The 26,090-nt window shown below is 43.4% G+C and overlaps 2 protein-coding genes across 4 annotated transcripts; both read left to right on the top strand.

Annotated features, from left to right (window-relative positions):
• Nucleotides 1-5,778: 5,778 nt before the first annotated feature.
• LOC112266482 (metalloreductase STEAP3) lies at nucleotides 5,779-13,921 on the top strand. 3 transcript variants are annotated; one of them, XM_024443977.2, is made up of 6 exons: nucleotides 5,779-5,925; nucleotides 7,336-7,835; nucleotides 8,154-8,681; nucleotides 8,872-9,036; nucleotides 10,428-10,478; nucleotides 12,419-12,551. In XM_024443977.2, the coding sequence occupies exons 1-5, from the start codon at nucleotides 5,889-5,891 to the stop codon at nucleotides 10,431-10,433; spliced, it is 1,236 nt and encodes a 411-aa protein (XP_024299745.1). In that variant the 5' UTR covers nucleotides 5,779-5,888; the 3' UTR covers nucleotides 10,434-10,478; nucleotides 12,419-12,551. The 3 variants fall into 3 exon arrangements, with proteins under 3 accessions (XP_024299745.1, XP_024299743.1, XP_024299744.1); XM_024443975.2 differs by lacking the exon at nucleotides 10,428-10,478 and having other exon boundaries at nucleotides 12,419-13,921; XM_024443976.2 differs by lacking the exons at nucleotides 5,779-5,925; nucleotides 10,428-10,478 and adding an exon at nucleotides 5,954-6,114 and having other exon boundaries at nucleotides 12,419-13,921.
• A 170-nt stretch (nucleotides 13,922-14,091) lies between these two features.
• Nucleotides 14,092-25,992, top strand: LOC112266481 (acyl-CoA-binding protein). The gene is made up of 4 exons (XM_024443974.2): nucleotides 14,092-14,190; nucleotides 14,794-14,911; nucleotides 25,201-25,263; nucleotides 25,365-25,992. The coding sequence occupies exons 1-4, from the start codon at nucleotides 14,182-14,184 to the stop codon at nucleotides 25,436-25,438; spliced, it is 264 nt and encodes an 87-aa protein (XP_024299742.1). The 5' UTR covers nucleotides 14,092-14,181; the 3' UTR covers nucleotides 25,439-25,992.
• The last annotated feature ends 98 nt before the right edge of the window (nucleotides 25,993-26,090 follow it).

Here is a 26,090-nt window from a genome sequence, read left to right as displayed (position 1 = left end):
CAGGAGAAATACTCCAGATATAACAGACTGGCCCTAGATCCCCGACACAAACTACTGCAACATAAATACTGGAGGCTGAGACAGGAGTGGTTGGGAGACACTGTGGCCCCATCCGACGATACCCCCGGACAGGGCCAAACAGGCAGAATATAACCCCACCCACTTTGCCAAAGCACAGCCCCCACACCACTAGAGGGATATCTTCAACCACCAACTTACCATCCTGAGACAACGCTGAGTATACCCCACAAAGATCTCCGCCATGGCACAACCCAAGGGAGGGCGCCAACCCAGACCGGAAGATCACGTCAATGACTCAACCCACTCAAGTGACGCACCACTCCCAGGGACGGCATAGAAGAGCACCAGTAAGCCAGTGACTCAGCCCCTGTAATAGGGTTAGAGGCAGAGAATCCCAGTGGAGAAATTGGAACCGGCCAGGCAGAGACAGCAAGGGCGGTTCGTTGCTCCAGAGCCTTTCCGTTCACCTTCCCACACCTGGGCCAGACTATACTCAATCATAGGACCTACTGAAGAGATGAGTCTTCAATAAAGACTTAAAGGTTGAGGTCAAGTCTGCGTCTCTCACATGGGTAGGCAGACCATTCCATAAAAATGGAGCTCTATAGGAGAAAGCCCTACCTCCAGCTGTTTGTTTAGACATTCTAGGGACAGTAAGGAGGCCTGCATCTTGTGACTGTAGCATACGTGTAGGTATGTACGGCAGGACCAAATCGGAAAGATGGGTAGGAGCAAGTCCATGTAATGCTTTGTAGGTTAGCAGTAAAACTTTGAAATCAGTCCTTGCCAGTCCAGTCCTTAACAGGAAGCCAGTGTAGAGAGGCTAGCACTGGAGTAATATGATCACATTTTTGGGGTTCTAGTGAAGATTCAAGCAGCCGTGTTTAGCACTAACTGAAGTTTATTTAGTGCTTTATCCAGGTAGCCGGAAACTAGAGCATTGCTGTAGTCTAACCTAGAAGTGACAAAAGCATGGATACATTTTTCTGCATCAGTTTTGGACAGATTTTTTTGGATTTTTGCAATGTTATGTAGATCGAAAAAAGCTGTCCTTGAAACAGTCTTGATATGTTCGTCAAAAGAGAGATCAGTACACATTGTTTGTTTTCAGGAAGCCAGTGAGTTGCTGCGCAACAGCTTTTTCATTTTTGTTTTTTAGAGGAATGGGAGATTCGTATAGGCCGATAGTTCTTTATATTTTCTGGGTCAAGGTTTGGCTTTTTCAAGAGAGGCTTTATTACTGCCACTTTTAGTGAGTTTGGTACACATCCGGTGGATAGAGAGCTGTTTATTAAGTTCATCATAGGAGGGCCAAGCACAGGAAATAACTCATTCAGTAGTTTAGTTGGAATAGGGTCCAGTATGCAGCTTGACGGTTTAGAGGCCATGATTATTTTCATCATTGTGTCAAGAGATATAGTACTAAAACACTTGAGTGTCTCCCTTGATCCTAGGTCCTGGCAGAGTTGTGCAGACTCAGGACAACTGAGCTTTGGAGGAATACACAGATTTAAGAGGAGTCCGTAATTTGCTTTCTAATGATCATGATGATTTCCTCTAAGAAGTTCATGAATTTATCACTGCTGAAGTGAAAGCCATCCTCTCTTGGGGAATGCTGATTTTTAGTTAGCTTTGCGACAGTTTCAAAAATACATTTTGGATTGTTCTTATTTTCCTTAATTAAGTTGGAAAAATAGGATGATCGAGCAGCAGTGAGGGCTCTTCGATACTGCACGGTACTGTCTTTCCAACCTAATCGCAAGACTTCCAGTTTGGTGTTGCGCCATTTCCGTTCCAATTTTCTGGAAGCTTGCTTCAGAGTTCGGGTATTTTCTGTATACCAGGGAGCTAGTTTCTTATGACAAATGTTTTGTTTAAAGGGGTGCGACTGCATCTAGGGTATTGTACAAGGTTAAATTGAGTTCCTCAGTTAGGTGGTTAACTGATTTTTGTACTTTGTCATCCTTGGGTAGGCGGAGGGAGTCTGTAAGGGCATCTAGGAATCTTTGGGATGTCTGAGAATTTATAGCACGACTTTTGATGATCCTTGGTTTGGGTCTGAGCAGATTATTTGTTGCGATTGCAAACGCAATACAATGGTGCTCCGATTAGTCCAGGATTATGAGGAAAAACATTTAGATCCACAACATTTATTCCACAGGACAAAACTAGGTCCAGGGTATGACGTGGCAGTGAGTAGGTCCAGAGACATGTTGGATAAAACCCACTGAGTCGATGATGACTCCGAAAGTCTTTTGGAGTGGGTCTGTGGACTTTCCCATGTAAATATTAAAGTCACCAAAAATGTGAATATTATCTTCCATGTCTACAAGGTCCGATAGGAATTCAGGGAACTCTGTGAGGAACGCTGAATATGGCCCAGGAGGCCTGTAAACAGTAGCTATAAAAAGTGATTGAGTAGGCTGCATAGATTTCATGACTAGAAGCTCAAAAGACAAAAACATATTATTATTATTATTATTATTTTTTTGGTAAATTGAAATTTGCTATCATAAATGTTAGCAACACCTCCGCCTTTGCGGGATTTGCGGGGGATATGGTCACTAGTGTAACCAGGAGGTGTGGCCTCATTTAACACAGTAAATTCGTCAGGCTTAAGCCATGTTTCAGTCAGGCCAATGACATCAAGATTATGATCAGTGATCAGTTCATTGACCGTAACTGCCTTGGAAGTGAGGTATCTAACATTAATTAGCCCTATTTTGAGATGTGAGGCATCACAATCTCTTTCAATAATGGCAGAAATGGAGGAGGTCTTTATTCCAGTGAGATTGCTAAGGCGAACACTGCCATGTTTAGTTTTGCCCAACCTAAGTCGAGGCACAGACGCGGTCTTCAATGGGGATAGCTGAGCTGACTACACTGACTGTGCTAATGGCAGACTCCACTAAGCTGGCAGGCTGGCCTGCACCCTATTTCATTGTGTTCAAATGGTGCTAGTGGAGTTAGAGCCCTGTCTATGTTCGTAGATAAGATGAGAGCACCCCTCCAGCTTGGATGGAGTCCGACACTCCTCAACAGGCCAAGCTTGGTCCCAGAAAGAGGGCCAGTTATCTACAAATTCTATCTTTTGGGAGGGGCAGAAAACAGTTTTTCTGATGTGGGTGGATTTGAGCTATAATTTCATCATCAACAGGCCTGGGTATCTCCAAGACAGATTCAATCTCATGTTATCACTTTAGCTGTGTGAATATCTCGATAATCCAAAATGATATAGTAACAGGTCACTGAAAACATACACAAAGCGATTACTGGTCATCGAAGTATGTAGGTTTGTATTAGTCATTTCAAGTCAAGATGAAACAGTTCCTCAAAGAGAAGGCCAACAGGACATGGTTTACACACATCTGTGTAAATGCATAACTACGTTTCTTAGTGGCCAAAGAAAAGGCAGGCTGGTGTTTTCGAAAAGGAAAAGGAAACTCCGCTACACTGGTTCTTATACGATCCACAATGTTTATAATGGATTTCAAAACTCCCCTCTGTTTTCTATATATAGCATACATTACATTTCAACCAATCAAAGAAATACACCACTCACAAAAGTATACACGTTAAATCTATGAGCTTTTATCTGATTGTGTAGATCTAGAAGAAAAACGAATGTGAGGATCAATTTTATATTAAGTTGGACCTGTTTCATATAGCACAAATTAAACCGAATTCTCTCGGTGCTCCACCCAGTTCAGTATAAACACATTTGTTTCCATCAACAAAGGATAAATGCTTACTGCCTCATTACTCACATGGCTGCTGATGTGAACTACCAGGGATTTGAACAATACACCCATGGAAAGAGGGAGGCAAGGGCGCACCACTATCCATGCTATGGAGGTCGTTGCAATGAACCGACCGCTGCCCTGTGGTAGATTCATAGGGTACAATTTCCCTAATCACACATCTCGTTAGGAGGATGATATTTTTTCAGAGGCCAATGGAGGTAGAGGACTCAATCAAATGTCACATAGCCCAGTACAGTATATCCAACCTTAGTTAGGAAAATGCAGACTGACATATGGTACAATGCAATAATTTTGTTTGAAATCATGTGAGCAATGCCCATTGAAATATCATCAGCAAAATCCCAGGTAAACACAGAATTTTACGTTGGTCTGCGCCGCTGTCTGTGTATGTGTCCAAATTTTGAAGCACCAACGTGTTCCATTGTCAATACGCTGACCATGAGTTGCTACTGCTCGCTATACATGTCTGCTCCCAGGCTCCAACTCTAGCCTGACCCAGTTCTCCAGCCCAGTCTACGTTATCTGATGCAGTGAGACTGACTCACAGAGTCAAGGTCTGCTGGGCTGCATTAGCGCCAACTGCCCAGCTCATAATGACAACATGTCCTCAGTCTGGGAGAAAGATTTGGGCAGTGGTGCCAGTGAATGACGTGGACAAAGGTTTTTAGACTTGGCTGGATCTCTGTTGACCTTTGACCCTAAAGGTCACAGAGTGAGTAGTCCCTTGTTCTGTTACAAATCAAGTCTTTACATTATACACTTAAAACATGTTGTAGAAGAGAAATAACTTAGCCCCTCACTGTAAGTACACTGAATGTGGCAATGGTTCTCTGCTGCTGGTAGGCAAATGCATTCTTACAGTTGGTGGCACAAAGGGAAATATTACATGTTAAAATAGACTGAAACACAGGTTCATGTATATGAAATATGTATACAATCTTCATGAAAAAACGTTGGTCCTGTGTCATTTATTTCCAATAAAACACATTAAATGCTCTGTGATTTATAGATTACAAGAGGGAGTAGTGTGATATTATACTCCAAATCAGTCACGGACGAGTTAAAGGATGCCGATGGTCATATATTTGTGTGATTCTGTGATCAAGGCTGAGGCTTTCCACAGAAATCCCAGCTTTACGCGCTCCTCTTGACCGATGGAGCCGGGAAGGTTACAGTAATGCGGCGGAGCAGCCAGGGCTTGGGAGCAAGGCAGGCGGGGAAATGGTTTGGACATGCCTGGCATCCAACATGAGCCCAGATAGAGCTGTCGGCTGAGATGAAAGTTAACCACAAACACTGATGCCATAACGGATCTCGGAGTGTAAAGTCAGAGTTTAAAGTGGCCTTAAATGCTGCAGCAATATATGGCGATGTCTGACATAGGAGAGGCATGGCAATGGAGTCACATAACATTTGGATGTAGCCTACTCAAGTCAAAACATACTGCGCAATCAATGCCACATGACTTTCCAAAATTAGATTACAATATGTCCATCATAGGTTATAGTCATAGGTCAAATATGTTAATCAATTATCATCAAAATCCATTATTTACAAATGGATAGAAAATGGACAAATGTAGGTTATGTGAGTAGAGAGAGACAGACGAAACCATGTAAGCCTGAAGGATACATTTAACCTTCTACAGTTGGCAAAGGCAGACAAGTGTTGACAGCCTCTGACCTGCAGTCAAATCTCCCTTTTACTTTTAGTGGGCCTATGTTTCTAATTTACAGTAAATCCCTGGGCTGACTTTTAAAACAGCAGCATTTAAGATCCCCATGGAAAATAAACGTGTGATACAGCAAGTCAAACATCCAATGCAAAATGAATGCACCACAGAGAACATCTTGAAAGAAAAATCCTAAATACCCACAGACACTGCAATCAATTTTACATACGAGTCAGAGCTTTTCGAACCATGTTAATTATGGGTTGACTGCTGTCTTCTTGATAGGAATTACGTATACTGTTGCTACTGTTAACTGAATGGCCAGTCCTAGCCTATTGTAGGCCAACTCTCATGTCAGTTTGGGGAAGAACTTATCTTCTTCACACAGAGGGGGCAGTTGGGGCGGGGACGGATTTCTGAGTCACAAAGTTATGAGCGCAAGACATAAATACACAGACGTCGAGAAAGGTGAGCCAAAAAAACATGAATTCAACAATAATTTGTGGCCACTGTTTTGCTGTAGCTAACTAGTTAAAGTATAAATAGGACATTTTTAGAAGTTGGCCAAGTTTGTCGAAAAGAGTTGGTAGTTCCGTGTTCTTTATTTTGGAGCAAAAAGTTAGCTAGCAAGTATTGCTTTCAACCAAGCAATAACAGGTAGGTAACGTTAGCCTGCACAGCTAGCTAGCTAACTGTTAGCTAGCTAAGTAACTTAGCGTTCGCTCTCCTTTGAGTAGGAGTAACGTTTGCTAGCTAGAATATCAATATGCGCAGCCCTGGCTTCAATACCTCAATGTCTAACTATTGAGGTGTGCACAAATAAAGGATGTATAGCTAGTAACTTCGCTGGCCTAGTAGTAGTAGTAACAAGTTCGCTAGCTAGTTGGTTATAGCAGTTATAAAGCAGGTTGCATTAGCTAACGTAAACTCGTACATCGCCTTGGTCCGTACAATTGCCCTTATTTTAGCTCCCCCGAAACATAATACTTCCAGATCAACTGTAATGTCAATACCACTGTAAAGCACCATTTCTCCCCTTTCCAACAGAATTAATTACATGACCTAAACGCTGCCTGTTTATGCATAATTCAAGCAGGCAATGAGCGCGTAGGGTCTTTAAAAAAAATGGCGGGTGGGGAAGCGAAATTAATGCGTGATAGTGAGAAGGAGAGATGTTGTGTGGGAAAATTGCTTTTTTTCACTCGATCTGTCCAATTTATCACCTTATCGACTATAAAATGTAAATAAAACACTACAAAGAGTTTATATAATGTGTCATTCCATACCTATTTGAAGGTTTGTGTCGAATTTGAATCTGGTTTTTAGGGCGGTGCTAAGGTGATCTTAGAAGTAAACAGCGGCTTTGAGAATGATGATCGCATGCAATGATGCAAAAAATGACTAGGTATCCCCCCTTACCCCAGTCACTGTCAATTTCTTGTTTTTAAACGATGAGAGAAGTGCTACACCTGGTGGAGAGAGATTGTAATACAAAACTAGTTTCTTTATGCGTGCCGTACGTTACGTCATGACACGATGTAACGGAGGGTCTGTTTTTTTCAACTTTTCTCCAATACTATAGAGCCATTACTATGTCGATCAACGCTTGAATAGAAACGTAGTTCACACCCCCGATTTTGAAGTCAACAAAGTCGCTACAGTCCCATTAGTTTCCTTTGTAGCCTCGTTTGAATGTTGCGGCTGCGCACATTTGTACGGAATGGGGTGAGTTTACGTTAGCTAGTTTGCCAGTTGAATCAACGTTACATCAGTGTTAATCAGTGTCAATAACAAAATCATCTTTACATTGAATGCTGCACACACAATTGTCTATTGATAGACATTTAACAATGTTAGCGACCTTTCATTTTTTTTCAGCTCAGGACAGGATGCCCCAGGAGGAGATGAAGAAGCCTCTTATACTTGGTGGTGCCAGCCCCAGACACCTCAAAACCTCAATTTCTGATCCAGGTACCCCCTTGGTTGGCATCCTGGGCACAGGTGACTTTTCCCGCTCTTTAGCCACCAGGCTGGTAGCCTCTGGGTACCGGGTGGTAGTGGGTAGCCGTAATCCCAAGCGCTGTGCCTCCCTCTTTCCCGAGGAGGCTGAGGTGACCACCCAGCACCAGGCTGCCACCCAGGCTGACCTGGTGTTCGTGGCCCTCTTCCCCGAGCACTACTCCACCCTGGCTGGGCTGAAGGAGCCGCTAGTGGGGAAGACTCTGGTGGATGTTAGTAATGGTACTAAGATCAACAGGGATAAGCAGTCCTACGCGGAGCAGCTGGCCAATATCTTCCCAGGGAGCAGTGTGGTGAAGGCCTTCAATGTGATCTCGGCCTGGAGCCTGCAGACGGGGCCAAGGGACGGCAGCAGACAGGTAAAGCCTAAGTCCTCTGCACACACAACAGTGCCAGAGAAGACAGACAGACATTACTACTCTGAATTACATTTGGATGTACTGTTTTATAGTCTTTTGCTCTAAACCGGACAATGTCCACAGTTTATGTAATGTTACATGTTTCACATTCTCATGTTGCAACCATATTATCACAGGTGTTGGTCATATGGTGTTATTGTAGCTAAACTATGTGATGTAGGCTATTGGTAAAGTATTGTGTCTCTTCAGTTGGGTTCTCCTTGGTGAAGATTCCCTTCCCTGACACTCTTCTGTGACTCTCGCCTCTTTACTATCCAGGTGCTGATTTGCAGTGACAGTAGTAAGGCCAAGAGCGCTGTACTCCAGATCTGCCGCAGTCTGGGCTTCATCCCTGTTGACATGGGCCGCCTCTCCTCTGCCCAGGAGATAGAGAACACCCCCCTGTACCTCTTCCCCTCGTGGCGCGTCCCATGTCTCTCCACCCTCGGCCTCTTCTTCTTCTTCTACGCCTACAACTTTCTTCGTGACGTCGTCCACCCGTATGCCACGGCAGGGAAGAGCACATTCTACAAAATTCCGGTGGAGATGGTAAACGTGACACTCCCCTCGGTGGCCTTGGTGACCCTGGCTCTGGTCTACCTGCCCGGCCTTGTGGCTGCCTTCCTGCAGCTGTCGTGGGGCACCAAGTACAGGCGTTTCCCCAACTGGTTGGATCGCTGGCTGCAGCAGCGGAAGCAGTTGGGCCTCTGTGCCTTCCTCTGCGCAGCGCTGCACGCCGTCTACAGCCTGTGTTTGCCCATGCGCAGGTCTGCTCGCTACAAGCTGCTCAACGCTGCCTTCAAACAGGTGAGAAAATAGTTTAGCCTACATACTATTAATGAATTAGTATTGCTATTATAAATGTATAGTTCTAAAGCATTAAAAACATTACATCAGCATTTAGAACGTTTTCAATATGGTAAAACATTTGTAATGGCTTATTCATAGTGTAACCACTTGACATCGCAGTAAGCAACAATGTGTGTTTACTGTGCAGGTGAAGGTAGGCCAGGAAGACTCGTGGGTAGAGGAGGAGGTGTGGAGGATGGAGCTGTATCTGTCTATAGGCATCCTGGCCCTGGGCCTTCTCTCTCTGCTGGCTATCTCCTCACTGCCCACTGTGGGAAACTCGCTCAACTGGAGGGAGTTCAGCTTCGTACAGGTCAGCGCATTTGCACAGACACCTTTTCTGTGTACATGAGCAGTAGTTCAATGAAGCAGTCAAAGACTGGCAAAACAAATTTAACATTGTAGCCTACTGTAGAAAGACAACCTCTGAGCTGTGTGTGTCAACTCTTCTCCTCGCATGCCGCGGAATTCATAAAGGGGGAACTTTACTGTTATGGTTCCATTTTCCAGGGATTTGTCCTCCTTTGGAGCATTTAGAACTTTCCCTTCATATGTATGCTAAGCTGATCCAGTCGGCGCCAGATTAGTCACATGCTGCTAGTTCGTGTGATAAAAGGCCTGGGTTCTGCTTGGCCTGTCAGAATGGCCTGTCTGCCTACAGCCCGAAGCCGCAGTAAAACATTTGAGCATTATTCTCCATCAAGATTACAGTCCTGCAGTCCCTTAAGCTTGCAGCCAGCCAGACAGTGTAGTGAGTTCAGTCCAGCTGATTCGTAGTGCTGACGACAGACGGCCATCGCTTTAAGTGAGTTAGGCTGGTATTAGGAACTGTTAACTCGCACTGACTCTTAACAGAGCCTTGTATAATTATTGGTAAAATTAGATGCATTAAGTATTTTAAGTAATACACATGTATACTGTACAAAAATATAAACGCAACATGCAACAATTTCAAAGATTTTACTGAGTTAGTTCTCATAAGGAAATCAGTCAAATTGAAATAAATAAATTAGGCCCTAATCTATGGATTTCACATGACTGGGCAGCAGTGCAACCATGGGTGGGCCTTAGAGGGCGTAGACCCACCCACTTAGCAGCCAGGCCCACCCACTGGGGAGCCAGGCCCAGCCAATCAGAATGAGTTTTTCTCCACAAAAGGGCTTTATTACAGGCAGATGCTCCCCCCTCAGACGATCCCGCAGGTAAAGAAGACTGGTGTGGAGGTTCTGGGCTGGTGTGGTTACATGTGGTCTGCGGTTGTGAGGCCGGTTGGACGTACTGCCAAATTCTTTAAAACGACTAAGGAGGCAGTTTATGGTATAGAAATGAAGATTCAATTATCTGGCACCAGCTCTGGTGGACATTCCTTCAGTCAGCATGCCAATTGCACGCTCCCTCAACTTGAGACATCTGTGGCATTGTGTTGTGTGACAAAACTGCTCATTTTAAAGTGGCCTTTTATTGTCCCTAGCACAAGGTGAACCTGTGTAATGATCAAGCTGTTTAATCAGCTTCTTGATATTCCATACCTGTCAGGTGGATGGATTATCTTGGCAAAGGAGAAATGCTCACTAAACAGAATGTAAACACATTTGAGAGAAATACACTTTTTTTTAGTGTATGGACATTTTCTGGACATTTTTATTTCAGCTCAGGACCAACACTTTACATGCTGCGTTTATATTTTTTTCTGTGTATATTTAGGGATGATGATGAAATGGGTGAGTCACGACTGAACCTTCCCACCTGTCAAGGGTAATTATAATTCAGCTGCTCTCTGTAGTGCCCTGTACTGTGCTAATAATTAGAGGGAACACACACGGACACAGACACACACACACACACACACACACGCTGACTACAGGGGCTCATTAAGGACAAATGTTGAGCTTGTAGGTCATACTGTTCCCTTGGGCCTCTTTACTATACTCGTGCTTCCATGATGAGCTAATATACTGCACATATAATATACCACTCAAATCACCACTTCCTTTCACCTCACTAAGATGTTGAGTTACTAAAAGGTTATGTAGAAGGTTCAAAGGTCAACAATCATCTCCCAGGTGTTCTGTACATCTGGGTAGGCCAACTTCATTTGCATTTAGTCTTTCATAAAGGGGTTTGATTGGCAATGTATTGGGGGGGGGGATTATAATCATTTCAAGAGTTTGTAAGTGTATTTTAACGTTTAATATAAAATATAATATTCACCCAGAAGTGGCTCTCCTAGTGGCCGGGGACTTTTAATGCAGGCAAACTTAACCAGAAGAAAATAACTCTAGACCACCTTTACTCCACAGACTGAGATGCATACAAAGCTCTCCCCCGCCCTCCATTTGGCAAATCTGACCATAATTCTATCCTCCTGATTCCTGCTTACAAGCAAAAACTAAAGCAGGAAGTACCAGTGACTCGCTCAATACGGAAGTGTTCAGATTACGCGGATGTTACGCTACAGGACTGTTTTGCTAGCACAGACTGGAATATGTTCCGGGATTCATCCAATCACATTGAGGAGTATACCGCCTCAGTCATCGGCTTCATCAATAAGTGCATCGAAGACATCATCCCCACAGTGACCGTATGTACATTTCCCAACCAGAAGCCATGGATTACAGGCAAATTCCGCATCGAGCTAAAGGTTAGAGCTGCCGCTTTCAAGGAGTGTGACACTAATCCGGGCGCCTATAAGAAATCCCGCTATGCCCTCAGACGAACCATCAAACAAGCAAAGCATCAATACAGGATTAATATTGAATCCTGCTACACCGGCTCTGACACTCGTCGGATGTGGCAGGACTTGAAAACTATTAGGGACGACAAAGGGAAACCCAGAAGCGAGCTGCCCAGTGACGCGAGCCTTCCAGACGAGCTAAATGCCTTTTATGCTCGCTTCGAGGCAAGCAACACTGAAGCATGCACGAGAGCACAAGCTGTTCTGGATGACTGTGTGATAACGCTCTCGGTAGCTTTGAGGCAAGCAACACATACATGCACAGCACAAGCTGTTCTGGATGACTGTGTGATAACGCTCTCGGTAGCCGATGTGAGCAAGACCTTTAAACAGGTCAACATTCACAAAGCCGCGGGGCTAAAAGTGTCTAAACTGACATTTTCAAGCGATACCGGAGCGCCAGGTCTAGGACCAAAAGGCTCCTTAACAGCTTCTACCCCCAAGCCATAAGACTGCTGAACAATTAATCAAATGGCCACCAGACTATTACATTGATCCTCCCCCCCCTCCATTTTTTTTGTACACTGCTGCTACTCGCTGTTTATTATCTATGCATAGTCACTTCACCCCTACCTACATGTACAAATAAATCTGTACCCCCGCACACTGATCCGGTAATCTGTACCCCTGTATATAGCCTCGTTATTGTTACTTTTTATTATTTCTACTTTAGTTTATTTGGTAAATATTTTCTTAACTCTATTTCTTGAACTGCACTTTTAGTTAAGGGTTTACCATTTCACGGTAAGGTCTACAGTTGTTGTATTCGGCGCATGTGACAAAGTTTGATTTGATTTGAAATTGGCCATCAGATCTCATGACCTGACATTGTATTGAATGAAAATGCTGGATTTCAAACCAAATGAATTTGTTGTGAGTACATCTGAAGCCAGCTATCACCCAGATTCAGTTCAACTCAAAGTTATTAATTATCATGGTCCTCTCTCTTTCTCCCCTCCAGTCCAGACTGGGCTACATGGCCATGTTGATGGCCACCCTCCACACGCTGACCTATGGCTGGGACCGGGGCTTGGACCCGGAGCAGTATCGCTTCTACCTCCCTCCTACCTTCTTGCTGGTGCTGGCCCTGCCGCTGGCTGTGCTGCTGGGGAGGCTGGCTCTGTCCCTGCCATGCGTGGCTCTCCGGCTGAGTCGTATCAGGAGGGGTTGGGAGAAAAGCCGAGCCATCCGGTTCACACTGCCTGAGGACGAGTGTAATGGGCCATCACAGGAGGACATCAGTAATGTTTGAGAGATGCTTGATTTAGTCTTACATGCAGGGTTGAATGAAGGAAGCATGGAAGACACACACACACACACACAGAGGCAGGCAAGTGGAGATGGGAGAGAAGTACTGACTGTCATATTAAGGGATGTAATCTCACCAACAGTAGCCTTATGCATCAAAAGCAATTTAGGGATTTCATTGGCCTTTGTTATACTCGTGAACATGCTTCTTGTTTGGTAGACATGTCATCTCTAGCACTACCATCTAACTTGGTATATTTATCAAGAGAAATTAACTATGGTTCTATTGCTCACTAAGCCTCTGACACATGTACAGTGATGCATTTTGGAGATGACTATTATAGTGCTGCTTTTAATTCGCTGCCACTACTCCCTTTAACTAAACTGGAAACCAGACATTGTCATTGTCTTTCTACTGGTGTCTTAGCCAGTCAGATACTGGGCATCCAATGCTATCAGGTAAAAAAACAACCTTGTACTGTCTCAGGCTTACACTTCAACGTGAGGGAAGCCTGGGCATCCAACACTAGTTGTAGTGCTGTTAGATGCCTCAGCTCTGTCTGCCCTACTCGTGGCTGAATCTGGCTCAGCTGTCTGATTTGCCTGCTGTGGTCAGTCAGAGCTAAAATGTTGCACCTCACAGCAATGTCATCGGTTGTTCGGTGGTGTCATGCCTGCTTCTGCTGTGTAATCACTTCTTACTGCATCGGCGATGTGTTAAAAAAAATAGACCTTTATATTTTTTTGCCTTAGGCTATTGTTGCATTGTTTTGATGTGTCAATGAATGCACTATAATGTTTATACTTTACCTGGTCAGAGTCTTTCAAAGATCAAATGTGTACCAAAGATTGTGAAAATATATTGTCGGAAGATTGCAAAAATGTACTATCGAGTCCCAAATTGTTGCTGGCACCAAACCCAATCGAGGATAGCTCATGTTTTGTTTTTGTGTTGATGTTAAACTGTTATAAGTATAATTTAAAAATGATGACATTGTATAAAATGTACTAATTTTATTGAACAATCAAACTAACCGGCTGTCATGGTGACTCTATGGTACATGTGAAATTGTAAGAGCTATTTTATATTCTGACTGTTACATTTCTTCTGTTAAATGCAATAAGTTCCATAGGTTTATCCACAAAAGGAAATCAAAGACATGTATATTCTTATAGTGCTTATTGGCAGAATAAACACACCATTTTCCACAATTTACCCATTCTTTGTTATGCAGAAGTTCATGAATGTATTTACTTGCCACTCACTATCCTTACTGACCTGGAGATCGACTGTGGACACATGCTGGCCTCTTGTGGTAGCTATAGGCTATTGCATTTGTCACCTCCCCATTCCTTTAGCATTTGCAATGGAATTTGATATGTCACCACCCACTCAAAGGTGAAAGGTAAGACAGAATCGCGGAAGTGAGCATTTCCACATGCAAGGAGTAGCTGGGTCTTTTTCTGGGGAACAACATGTCTATGGTAAGCAGAAACGTAGTTTTATATTTTATTTGTGCAGTATCTAACCCAAAGTCATAAGTCAAATTGTTACTAGTACCTTCCAGGTGTTAATACCTGAATCTACTGTGCATTTCATTTAAAAAAATTGTTTGTTGCCGTTTACCTGTTTTGAAGCTACTGCATGTAGCTTAGTGTAGATATACATTTTCACTGTGTCACAGGATTGACTTTGTCATAGTGAGATGTTTTTTGTGTGTTAAGGTATTCATCCTATTTTCAATCGGTTACAAATAATTTTAACACATGGCACAACGTGGTGTACAACTATTTTCTTTGGCATAAGCTAAGTTATTTATACATATTGTCCGTATATATGGATTTTTGTATATATTTTGGAACTATCCTTCTGGGTACCAGAAGTCCTCACAAGGATTGTACAAGGAAAATTTTAACAAGTGGTGACATTTTGTCGGTCCCCACAATAAAAAAATAAAAAATGCTATGTTAGGTATAGGGGTTGGTTTTAGGGTTATGGTTAGATTTAGGGAAAATAGGATTTTGGATGAGAATCAATTATTTGGTCCCCACAAAGATGGCAATACAAAACATGTTTTATTTTTCAAGGCTGAATTTGAAAAGGCTGCGGATGAGGTGAGGAGGCTGACGGTACAACCTAGCTACGCTGAACTAGCAGTAGTATATGGTTTGTACAAGCAGGCAACACTTGGCAACGTCAACACGGGTGAGTCATTCTGTTCAACCTGTTCTACAGGTTGCACCTCGAAGCCAAATCCCTGATTATTGCCTAATCTTTCTTGTACCACTTTAAGCATCAAGATATAATTGCATATAGTGCATTCGGAAAGTATTCAGACCCCTTGACTTTTTCCACATTTTGTTACATTAGCCTTATTCTAAAATGGATAAAATACAACATTTCCCATATTCATCGACCTGGCTAAGGCTTTCGACTCTGTCAATCACAACATTCTTATTGGCAGACTCAACAGCCTTGGTTTCTCAAATGATTGCCTCGCTTGGTTCGCCAACTACTTCTCCGATAAGAGTTCAGTTTGTCAAATCGGAGGGCCTGTTGTCCGGACCTCTGGCAGTCTCTATGGGGGTGCCACAGGGTTCAATTCCCGGGCTGACTCTCCTCTCTGTATACATCAATGATGTCACTCTTGCTGCTGGTGATTCTTTGATCCACCTCTATGCAGACGACACCATTCTGTGTACCTCTGGCCCTTCGTTGGACACTGTGTTAACTAACCTCCAGATGAGCTCTAATGCCATACAACTCTCCTTCCGTGGCCTCCAACTGTTCTTAAATGCAAGTAAAACTAAATGCATGCTCTTCAACCGATCGCTGCCCGCCCGTCCAGCATCACTACTCTGGACGGTTCTGACTAAGAATATGTGGACAACTACAAATACCTAGGTGTCTGGTTAGACACTGACTTTGGCGATGTCATTTACAAAATAGCCTCCAACACTCTACTCAACAAAATGAATGCAGTCTATCACAGTGCCATCTGTTTTGTCACCAAAGCCCCATATACTACCCACCACTGCGACCTGTATGCTCTCGTTGGCTGGCCCTCGCTTCATACTCGTTGCCAAACCCACTGGCTCCAGGTCATCTACAAGTCTCTGCTAGGTAAAGCCCCGCCTTATCTCAGCTCACTGGTCACCATAGCAGCACCCACCCGTAGCACACGCTCCAGCAGGTATATATCACTGGTCACCCCCAAAGCCAATTCTTCCATTGGCCACCTCTCCTTCCAGTTCTCTGCTGCCAATGACTGGAACGAACTGCAAAAATCTCTGAAGCTGGAGACTCTTACCTCCCTTTAAGCACCAGCTGTCAGAGCAGCTCACAGATCACTGCACCTGTACATATAAATAGCCCATCCAATCTACCTCATCTCCATACTGTATTTATTTATTTATCTTGCTCCTTTGCACCCCAGTATCTCAACTTGCACATTCAACTTCTGCACATCCTACCATTCCAGTGTTTAATTGCTATATTGTAATTACTTTGCCACCATGGCCTATTTATTGCCTTACCTCTCTTATCCTACCTCATTTGTACATGCTGTATATAGATTTTTCTACTGTATTATTGATTGTATGTTTGTTTATTCCATGTGTTACTTTGTTGTATGTGTCGAACTGCTTTGCTTTATCTTGGCCAGGTCGCAGTTCCAAATGAGAACTTGTTCTCAACTAGCCTACCTGGTTAAATACAGGTGAAATCATTTTTAAAAAATCAATCTACACATACTACCCCATAATGACGACAAAGTGAAAACAGTTTTTTATTTTTTATCGTTGCAAATGTATAACTTTTTTTTATTTTTAAATATGTTATTTACATAAGTATTCGGACCCTTTCATCCTCTGTGGGGTCAAACCCGACTCAATCGTTCCGCCCTCATCTTCCGGACTTGTCTCCGTGCTGTTTGTTGCTACTTTGCTATCTGCCAAAATGTTCGGTTTTTACTTTTAATACATTTACCAATTTCTTCATTTTTATCCTCGCTCAACTTTTTCACCCCGGACGCTTTATCTTAGATAATTAGATGGCAATGTTAATTTAACTACTTTGCTTTTTCGGCTGGTGGAGGTCCTGTAGAACCATGTCCAGATAAATCAAATCAAACATTTGATTTGATTTATCTGGACATGGTTCTACAGGACCTCCACCAGCCGAAAAAGCAAAGTAGTTAAATTAACATTGCCATCTAATTGCAGTCTCTGTACTCCTAATATACAGGAGAACTATCGCCTTATGGTCAGGATAGCAGTCTTGCAAGCACAGCTTCAGATGCAATCGTTAGGCAAGGGCAATTTAAGTGTAGGAAAGGATGAACAGCATCTGTACCTCCAGGTAACTACAGATAGTAGTATAAATCCTCTGCACAGTCCCCGCATCCAGACACTTTTCTCAAGGCTTCTGGAAAGAAATGCTGTCGGCATGCTCAACCGGTGTCGCTCAAACTTTCAACCGCTTGTCCCCATTAAGCAACGAGTCTGAGGCCGAGCCTTCTCACGTCTCTCCACCCGTTACGGGGTCTGAGCCGTCGATGCCTCCCACCATTAGCTGACAAATTGAAAACCCTAGTCATTGGCCAACCACATTACCTGCAATATTAGACATAAAGAATCATCCAGCGATCATACACTGTTTACCAGGGGACAGGGCTACCGAAGTAAAGGCTAATTTGAAGATGGTGCTGGCTAAGGCTAAAACTGGCGAGTGTAGAGCTTATAGGGATTTTGTTATCTACGTCGGGGCCAACGATGTTTGGATGAAACAGTCACAGGTCACCAAGAGCAACAGCTTGTAAATCAGCTAGAAAGATGTGTCGGCATCGAGTAATTGTCTCTGGCCCCCTCCCATTTAGCGGGAGTGATGAGCTCTACAGAAGTCTCTCACAACTCAATCGCTGTTTGAAAACTGTTTTCTGCCCCTCCCAAAAGATAGAATTTGTAGATAACTGGCCCTCTTTCTGGGACTCTCCCACAAACAGGACCAAGCCTGGCCTGCTGAGGAATGACTGACTCCATCCTAGCTGGAGGGGTGCTCTCATCTTATTCGTCAATTTAGAGAGGGCTCTAACTCCTCTAGCTCCACAATGAGTTGGGTGCAGGCAGCCAGCTTAGGGGAGTCTGCCTCTAGCACAGTCAGTATAGTCAGCTCAGCTATCCCCATTAAGACTGTGCCTCGACCTAGGTTGAGCAAAACAAAACATGGTGGTGTTTGCCTTAGCAATATCACTGGAATAAAGACCACCTCCATTCCTGTCATTATCGAAAGAGATTGTGAGATCTCAAAATAGGGCAACTTCATTTTAGATCCCTACTTCCAAGGCAGTCAGTCAATGAACTAATCACTGATCATGATCTTGATGTCATTGGCCTTGAACCATGGCTCAAGCCTGATTAATTTACTGTGTTAAATGAGGCCGCTCCTGGTTACACAAGTGACCATATCCCCCCGCGCATCCCGCAAAGGTGGACGCGTTGCTAACATTTATGAGCAAATTTCAATTTACAATAACATCAAAAATGACGCCATTTTCATCTTTTGAGCTTCTAGTCATGAAATCTATACAGCCTACTCGATCACTTTTTATAGCTACTGTTTACAGGCCTCCTGGGCCGTAGACAGCATTCCTCACTGAGGTCCCTGAATTCCTATCGGACCTTGTAGTCGTGGCAGATAATATTCAAATTTGTGGTGACTTTAATATTCACTTGGAAAAGTCCACAGACCCAGTCCAAAAGGCTTTCGGAGCCATCATCGACTCAGTGGGTTTTGTCCAACATGTCTCCGGACCTACTCATTGCCACAGTCTGGATCTATTTTTGTACAATTGGAATGGAGATGGTGCTCCACCAAACTGGAAGTCTTCCAACTAGCTTTGAAAGACCATACCATGCAATATCAAAGAGCCTTGCTCGATCATCCTATTTTCCAACCTAATTGAGGAGAATAAGAACAATCCCCCCAAAAATGTGATACTGTTGCAAAGCTAACTAAAAAGCAACATTCAACAAGAGAGGATAGCTTTCACTTGAGCAGTGATAAATTCATGAACTTCTTCGATGAAAAGATCATGATCATTAGAAAGCAAATGGCGGACTCCACTTTGAATCTGCGTATTCCTCCAACGCTCAGTTGTCCTGAGTGCACAGAACTGCCAGGACCTAGGATCAATGGAGACAATAGTCATGGCCTCTAAACCTTCCAGCTGCCTACTGGACCCTATTCCAACTAAACTACTGAAAGAGCTACTTCCTGTGCTTGGCCCTCCTATGTTGAACATAATAAATGGCTCCCTATCCACTGGATGTGTACCAAACTCACTAAAAGTGATGGAAATCAAGCTTTTCTTGAAAATGCCAAACCTTGACCCAGAAAATGTAAGTCACGATCTGCCTATATCGAATCTGCCATTCCTCTAAAAAAAAATTGTTTGGGAAAAAGCTGTTGCTCTGCAACTCACTGCCTTCCTGAAGAAAAAATGATGAAATACGAATTGCTTCAGTCTGGTTTTAGACCCCATCATAGCACTGAGACTGCACTCGTGAAGTTGGTAAATTACCTTTTTTTTTAAATGGCATCAGACCAAAGCTCTGCATCTGTTCTCGTGCTCCTAGACTTTAGTGCTGCTTTTGACACCATTGATCACCAGATTCTTTTGGAGAGATTAGAAACTCTAATTGGTCTACACGGACAAGTTCTTGCCTGGTTTGGATCTTATCTGTCGGATAGATATCATTTTGTCTCTGTGGATGGTTTGTCCTCTGGCAAATCAATTGTAAGTTTCAGGGTTCAGGGTTCCTCAAGGTAAAATTTTAGGATCTCTATTGTTTTCACTATATATTCTACCTCTTGGTTATGTCTTTCAGAAACACAATGCCAACTTTCACTGCTATGCGGACGACACACAGCTGTCCATTTTGATGAAACATGGTGATTTGCCAAAATTGCCTACCCTGGAAGCCTGTTTCAGACATAAGGAACTGGAGGGCGGAATATTTTTTTACTTTTAAATAGTTAGTTCTAGGTCCCAAGAAACAGATCTGCTGTTGGATCTGACAATTATTCTTGAAGGTTGTACAGTCGTCACAAATAAAACTGTGAAGGACCTCGGCATTACTCTGGATCTCTTTTGATGAACATATCAATAATATTTCAAGGACAGCTTTATTTCTATCTTCGTAACATTGCAAAAATCTAACTTTTTGTCAAACTGATGCAGAAAAGCTAATCCATGCTTTTGTCACTTCTAGATCAGACTTCTGCAATACTCTACTCTCCGGCTACCTGGATAAAGCACTAAATAAACTTCAGTTAGTGCTAAACACGGCTGCTAGAATCCTGTTTAGAAAAAAAAAATGTGATCATATTACTCCAGTGTTAGCCTCTCTACATTGGCTTCCTGTTAAGGCTAGGGCTGATTTCAAGGTTTTACTACTAACCTACAAAGCATTACATGGGCTTGCTCCTACCTATCTCTCTGATTTGGTCTTGCCATACATGCATACGTACGCTACGGTCACAAGAAACAGGTCTCCTTATTGTCCCTAGAATTTCTAAGCAAACAGCTGGAGGCAGGGCTTTCTCCTATAGAGCTCCAATTTTATGGAATGATCTGCTTATCCATGTGAGAGAGGCATTCTCGGTCTCGACCTTTTAAGTCCTTACTGAAGACTCATCTCTTCAGTAGGTCCTATGATTGAGTGTGGTCTGGCTCAGGGGTGCGAAGGTGAACGGCAAGGAACTGGATCGACAAACTGTCCTTGCTGTCTCTGCCTGGCCGGCTCCCACTTCTCCACTGGGATTCTCTGCCTCTGACCCTATTGCTATTCCATGCTGTCCCTAGGAGGGGTGCGTTAATTGAGTGAGTTGAGTCACAGATGTGATATTCTGGTCCGGTTTTGCACCCCCTCGGGCTTGTGCGGTGGAGGAGATCTTCGTGGGCTATACTCAGCCTTGTCTCAGGGTAGTAAGTTGGTGGTTTGTTGATATCCCTCTAGTGGTGTGGGGGCTCTGCTTTAGCAAAGAGAGTGGGGTTATATCCTGCCTGGTTGACCCTGTCCGGGGGTATCGCCGTGCGGGGGTCCAGTGTCCCCCGACCCACCCCTGTCTCCATTATCTATGCTGGAATAGTCTGTGCCGGGGGGCTAGGGTCAGTCTGTTATCTGGTGTAATTATCCTGTCTTATCTGGTGTCCTGTGTAAATTTAAATATGCTCCCTCTAAATCTCTCTCTCACCCTCTCTCCCCTCCCGGAGGACCTGAGCCCTAGGATCATACCTCAGGACTACCTGGCCTGATGACTCCTGGCTGTCCCCAGTCCACCTGGTCGTGCTGCTGCTCAAGTTTCAAACTGTTCTGCCTGCGGCTATGGAACTCTGACCTGTTCACCGGACATGCTACCTTGTCCCGGAACTGCTGTTTTCGACTCACTCGCTCTACCGCAGCTCCTGTCTCAACCTCTGAATGCTCGACAATGAAAAGCCAACTGACATTTACTCCTGAGGTACTGACCTACAAGCAATGTGATTATTATTTGACCCTGCTGGTCATCTATGAACATTTTGCCTTAAATGGCCGTGTACTCTTATAATCTCCACCCGGCACAGCCAGAAGAGGACTGGCCCCCCCTCAGAGCCTAGGTTTCTTCCTAGGTTCCTTCTTTTTATGGAGTTTTTCCTTGCCACCGTGCTTTTGCATTACTTGCTGTTTGGGGTTTTATTGTCCGTAGCGCTCCGAGACAGGATGGTGACGAAGGCCAGGTCTGGAGAAAGGTACCAAAAAAACTATGCAGCATTGAAGGTCCAGAACACAGTTGCCTATATTCTTAAATGGAAGGAGTTTGGAACCACCAGAAATCTTCCAAGAGTACGCCGCCCGGCCAAACTGAGAAATCGGAGGAGAAGGGCCTTAGTCAGGGAGGTGACCAAGAACTCGATGGTCACTCTGGATGAGCTCCAGAGTTCCTCTGTGGAGATTGGAGAACCTTCCAGAAGGACAACCATCTCTGCAGTACTCCACCAATCAGGCCTTTATGGTAGAGTGGCCAGACGGAAGCCACTTCTCAGTAAAAGGCACATGACATCCCAATTGGAGTTTGCCAAAAGGAACCTAAAGGACTCTGACCGTTAGAAACAAGATTCTCTGTTATGATGAAACCAAGATTGAACTCCTTTGCCTGAATTCCAAGCGTCACATCTGGAGGAAACCTGGCAGCATTTCTACGGTGAAGTATGGTGGTGGCAGCATTATTGTGGGGATGTTTTTCAGCGTTAAGGACTGGGAGACTAGTCACGATCGAGGGAAAGATAAGCGGCGCAAAGTACAGAGAGATCCTTTCACCAGAGTGCTCAGGACCTCAGACTGGGGTGAAGGTTCACCTTCCAACAGGACAAAGACTCTAAGCACACAGCCAAGACAACGCAGGAGTGGTTTCAGAAAAGTGTCTGAATGTCATTGAGTGGCCCATCCAAGCCCGGACTTGAACCTAACATCTCTGGAGAGACCTGAAAATAGCTGTGCAGCAACGCTCCCCATCCAACCTGACAGAGCTTGAGAGGATCTGCAGAGAAGAATGGCAGAAACTCCCCAAGTACAGGTGTGCTATCTTGTAGCGTCATAACCAAGAAGATTTGAAGCTGTAATCACTGCCAAAGGTGCTTCAACAAAGTACTGAGTAAAGGGTCTGAGTACTTATGTAAATGTCATATTTACGTTTTTTTTAATTTTTATATATAAATTTAAAATAATTTCTAAACCTGATTTTGCTTTGTCATTATGGGGTATTGTGTGTAGATTGTTGAGGAAAAGCAACAATTGAATCCATTTAAGAATACGTCTGTAATGTAACAAAATGTCAAGGGGTCTGAATACTTTCCGAATATACTGTACTTACAACGTCTTATAAGTATGGCCAGGAGTTTTGGAGCACTTTGAGGCACTATGCTTTTACTGATATTTCCAGCATTGTCCACTAGTGCTGCTGCAGGAAGGAAATGTTCTGCAATTGACACAAGCTGTCTCCACTTAATCAATCTATGTCTGGTTGGCGTGGTGATCGCTTAAGCCAGAGGAGGCGTAGCTCTGTGAATCTTAATCGCACAAAGTCTATTATTTGTCAGTGAATACTATTTGTACTCCTCTCCAACGGACTCGGAAGTTGTAGCAAAAAAAAATGTAAATTAAGGGGAGAGTCATTGAAACCAACCATGAAAGTATATTGAAGTGAATTCGGGGAGTAGCCCCGACCGGGACTCGAACCCGGATCCAGCGCCTGTCAAGCCAACACCTTAACTGTACGCTCTTGGCTTAACGGTTCATGTGTTGGCTTGACATTCACAGGTTCAAATCTCAGTTGGGGCTACCCCCGAAGTTTGCTACAACATATAGTACTTCCATGGTTGGTTTCATTAACTCTCCCTTAAACTGCCCCTAATTGACAATTACAGAATATTTCTGGGATGTTCTCCCTGCAGCAGTGCTTTTATAGTGTCTTATTACAAGGCTTATCATTTTGTCTCGGATGTGCATTTCTCAAGAGTTACGAAATGTATTGACTTATCAATTGTTTACCTGCCTTTTTTGACTGTGAGTAAACCATTCAGGGATTGACATTAAGGGTTGCCCTATTTCCTGCAGCAAGTGACTTCAACAGTTGCACCAGTTGAGGATGGTGAGGTTGCCCCATTGGGCAGGTGATTTAAGAAGTGAAAAAAACCAAATTGCAAAGGATTCCAGTAAGCCTGAAACTGATCTTTGTGAATGACGGACATTGTATGGCAGTCGGGCAAGTTGAGCCTGCTCTGAGAATGTATTTACTGATAACAACCTTATTTTTCAGATTCCTCCCGTGTATGTGGAAGGTTAGCAATATATGGCACTTCTGCATGTAAATATACTGAAAAAAATATATATATGCAACATGTAAAGTGTTGGTTTCATGAACTAAACTGAACTAAAAGATCCCGTAAATGTTCCATATGCAAAAAAAGCGTATTTCTCCCAAATGTTGGGCACAAATTTGTTTACATCCCTGTTAGTGAGCATTTCTCCTTTGCCAAGATAAGCCATCCACCTGATAGGTGTGGCAGATCAAGAAGCTGATTAAACAGCATGATCATCACATAGGTTCACCTTGTGCTGGGGACAGAAGACCACTCTAAAATGTGCAGTTTTGTCCCTCAAGTCTTTACTGAATGTGCAATTGGCATGATGACTGCGGGAATGTACACCAGAGTTGTTGCCAGAGAATTGGTTCTTCATTTCTCTATCATAAGCCGTCTCCAACGTCATTTTAGAGAATTTGTCAGTATGTCCAACTGGCCTAACAACTGCATACCGCGTGTAATCACGCCAGCCCAGGACCTCCACATCTTGCTTCTTCACAAGCAGGATGGTCTGAGACAAGCCACCCGGACAGCTGATGAAACTGGGTTTGCACAACCAAAGAATTCTGCACAAACTGTTAGAAACCATCTCAGGGAAGCTCATCTGTGTGCCAGTCATCCTCACCAGGGTCTTGACCCGACTGTAGTTTGATGTCGTAACCGACTTCAGTAGGCAAATGCTCACCTTCGAGGGAGACTGGAGAAGTGTGCTCTTCACGTATGAATCCTGGTTTCAACTGTACTGGGCAGATGGCAGACAGCATGTGGGTGAGCGATTTGCTGATGTCAACATTGTGAATAGAGTGCCCCATTGTGGGGGTATGGTATGGGCAGGCATAAGGTACGGACAACGAACACAATTGTATTTTATCGATGGCAATTTGAATGCAGATATACCGTGACGATATCCTGAGCCCCATTGTCGTGCCGTTTGTCCGCTGTCATCACCTCATGTTTCATCATAATAATGCACGGCCCCATGTCACAAGGATCTGCATACAATTCCTGGAAGCTGAAAATGTCCCAGTTCTTCCATGTCCTGTATACTCACCAGACACGTTACCCGTTGAGCATGTTTGGGATGCTCTGGATGGACGTGTACGACAGCGTGTTCCAGTTCCCGCCATAATACAGCAACTTTGCACAGCCATTGAAGGCAAAGTCGGACAACATTCCACAATTAACTGCCTGATCAACTCAAGATGTGTCGGGCTGCATGAGGCAAATGGTGGTCACACCAGATACTGACTGGTTTTCTGATCCACGCCCCTACTTATTTTTTTTTTTTAAAGATATCTGTAACCAAAAGATGCATATCTGTATTCCCAGTGAAATTCATAGATTAGGGGCTAATGAATTTATTTTCAATTACATGAACTGTAAGTCAGTAAATTCATAGAAATGGTTGCTTTTTACATTTTTATTCAGTGAAGCTTATTTTTTACATTAACAATCAAGGGATCATAATCTTCAGGTAACCAAAAAAGACTCCCGACTTGTCCGATGGGCTTTCAGACTGCCAATACCTGCCAGTTAAAGCAATATCTTTTGTTGTAAGAGTAACTTTAAGATGTATCCGTTGTGTCCACAGAGCGTCCGGGAATATTTGACTTCCAAGGGAAATCTAAATGGGATGGTTGGAAAGCACAGGAAGGTAAGTATTTTGGACAATGTATTATTCTGCTTTTCCACTCTCTCTGTTTTGAATGTAACACAAATCTTCAATATGTCCTGTTTCTATTTTCAATCCAATAGGAAAGTCCAAAGAAGATGCCATAAAAGAATATATTGCATTTGTGGAAGAAATGAAAGCAAAGTACCCAATGTAGAGGTTATCTTAAGGACATTAGTGCACATTTTTTGTAGAAGAGCCATTATATAATTAAGCAATAAGGCCCGAGGGGGTGTGGTATATGGCCTCCACTTTGCGTTGTGCCTAAGAACAGCCCTTAGCCGTGGTATATTGGCCATATACCACAAATCCCAGAGGTCCCGTATTGTTATTATAAACTGGTTACCAATGTAATTAGAACAGTAAAAAGAAATGTTTTGACATACCCGTGGTATAAGGTCTGATATACCATGTCTGTCTGTCAATCAGCATTCAGGACTCGAACCACCCAATTTATAATAAGTTACAATGAACAAGAAGGATCAAATCTGACATTGACATGGGTAAAGTGTTGAGACAACCAAGATCACAGTTTTAGACCACTCACCAGCAATTTGTTGTTATCCTGTTGAAAAAGTGCAGCCCTTGATCTTGGTATTTATTTCAGAAAATGTCTTTATTTTTTATACAGTACATTGGTGCAAAGGAACAGTAAATTATGTTTCTTAAAAGATCTGTCTTCAAAGTATAATAAAAAGTGAGAATTTTCAATCATGTTGATAAATTCTCTGGACAAAAGGCTGGTCATAACCAGACCTCTTTCCAGGATTTCTCTTTCACATGTTGATGTTGAAGATCTGAGTCCTACT

This window comes from Oncorhynchus tshawytscha, linkage group LG14 (genome assembly GCF_018296145.1).
Source record: "Oncorhynchus tshawytscha isolate Ot180627B linkage group LG14, Otsh_v2.0, whole genome shotgun sequence".
Classification (NCBI taxonomy): domain Eukaryota; kingdom Metazoa; phylum Chordata; class Actinopteri; order Salmoniformes; family Salmonidae; genus Oncorhynchus; species Oncorhynchus tshawytscha.
The sequence above is the reverse complement of the archived record's forward strand: the minus strand, read 5'-3'. Positions and strand labels throughout refer to the sequence as shown.

Bases quoted from the DNA above. Each gene is read 5' to 3' on its own strand.
- LOC112266482 (XM_024443975.2), top strand. From the start codon at position 5,889: ATGAGCGCAAGACATAAATACACAGACGTCGAGAAAG. The intron at 7,836-8,153 runs GTAAAGCCTAAG...TTTACTATCCAG, and splicing joins CAAGGGACGGCAGCAGACAG to GTGCTGATTTGCAGTGACAG. The intron at 9,037-12,418 runs GTCAGCGCATTT...TCTCCCCTCCAG, and splicing joins GGGAGTTCAGCTTCGTACAG to TCCAGACTGGGCTACATGGC.
- LOC112266481 (XM_024443974.2), top strand. The intron at 14,912-25,200 runs GTGAGTCATTCT...TTGTGTCCACAG, and splicing joins ACTTGGCAACGTCAACACGG to AGCGTCCGGGAATATTTGAC. The intron at 25,264-25,364 runs GTAAGTATTTTG...TCAATCCAATAG, and splicing joins TGGTTGGAAAGCACAGGAAG to GAAAGTCCAAAGAAGATGCC.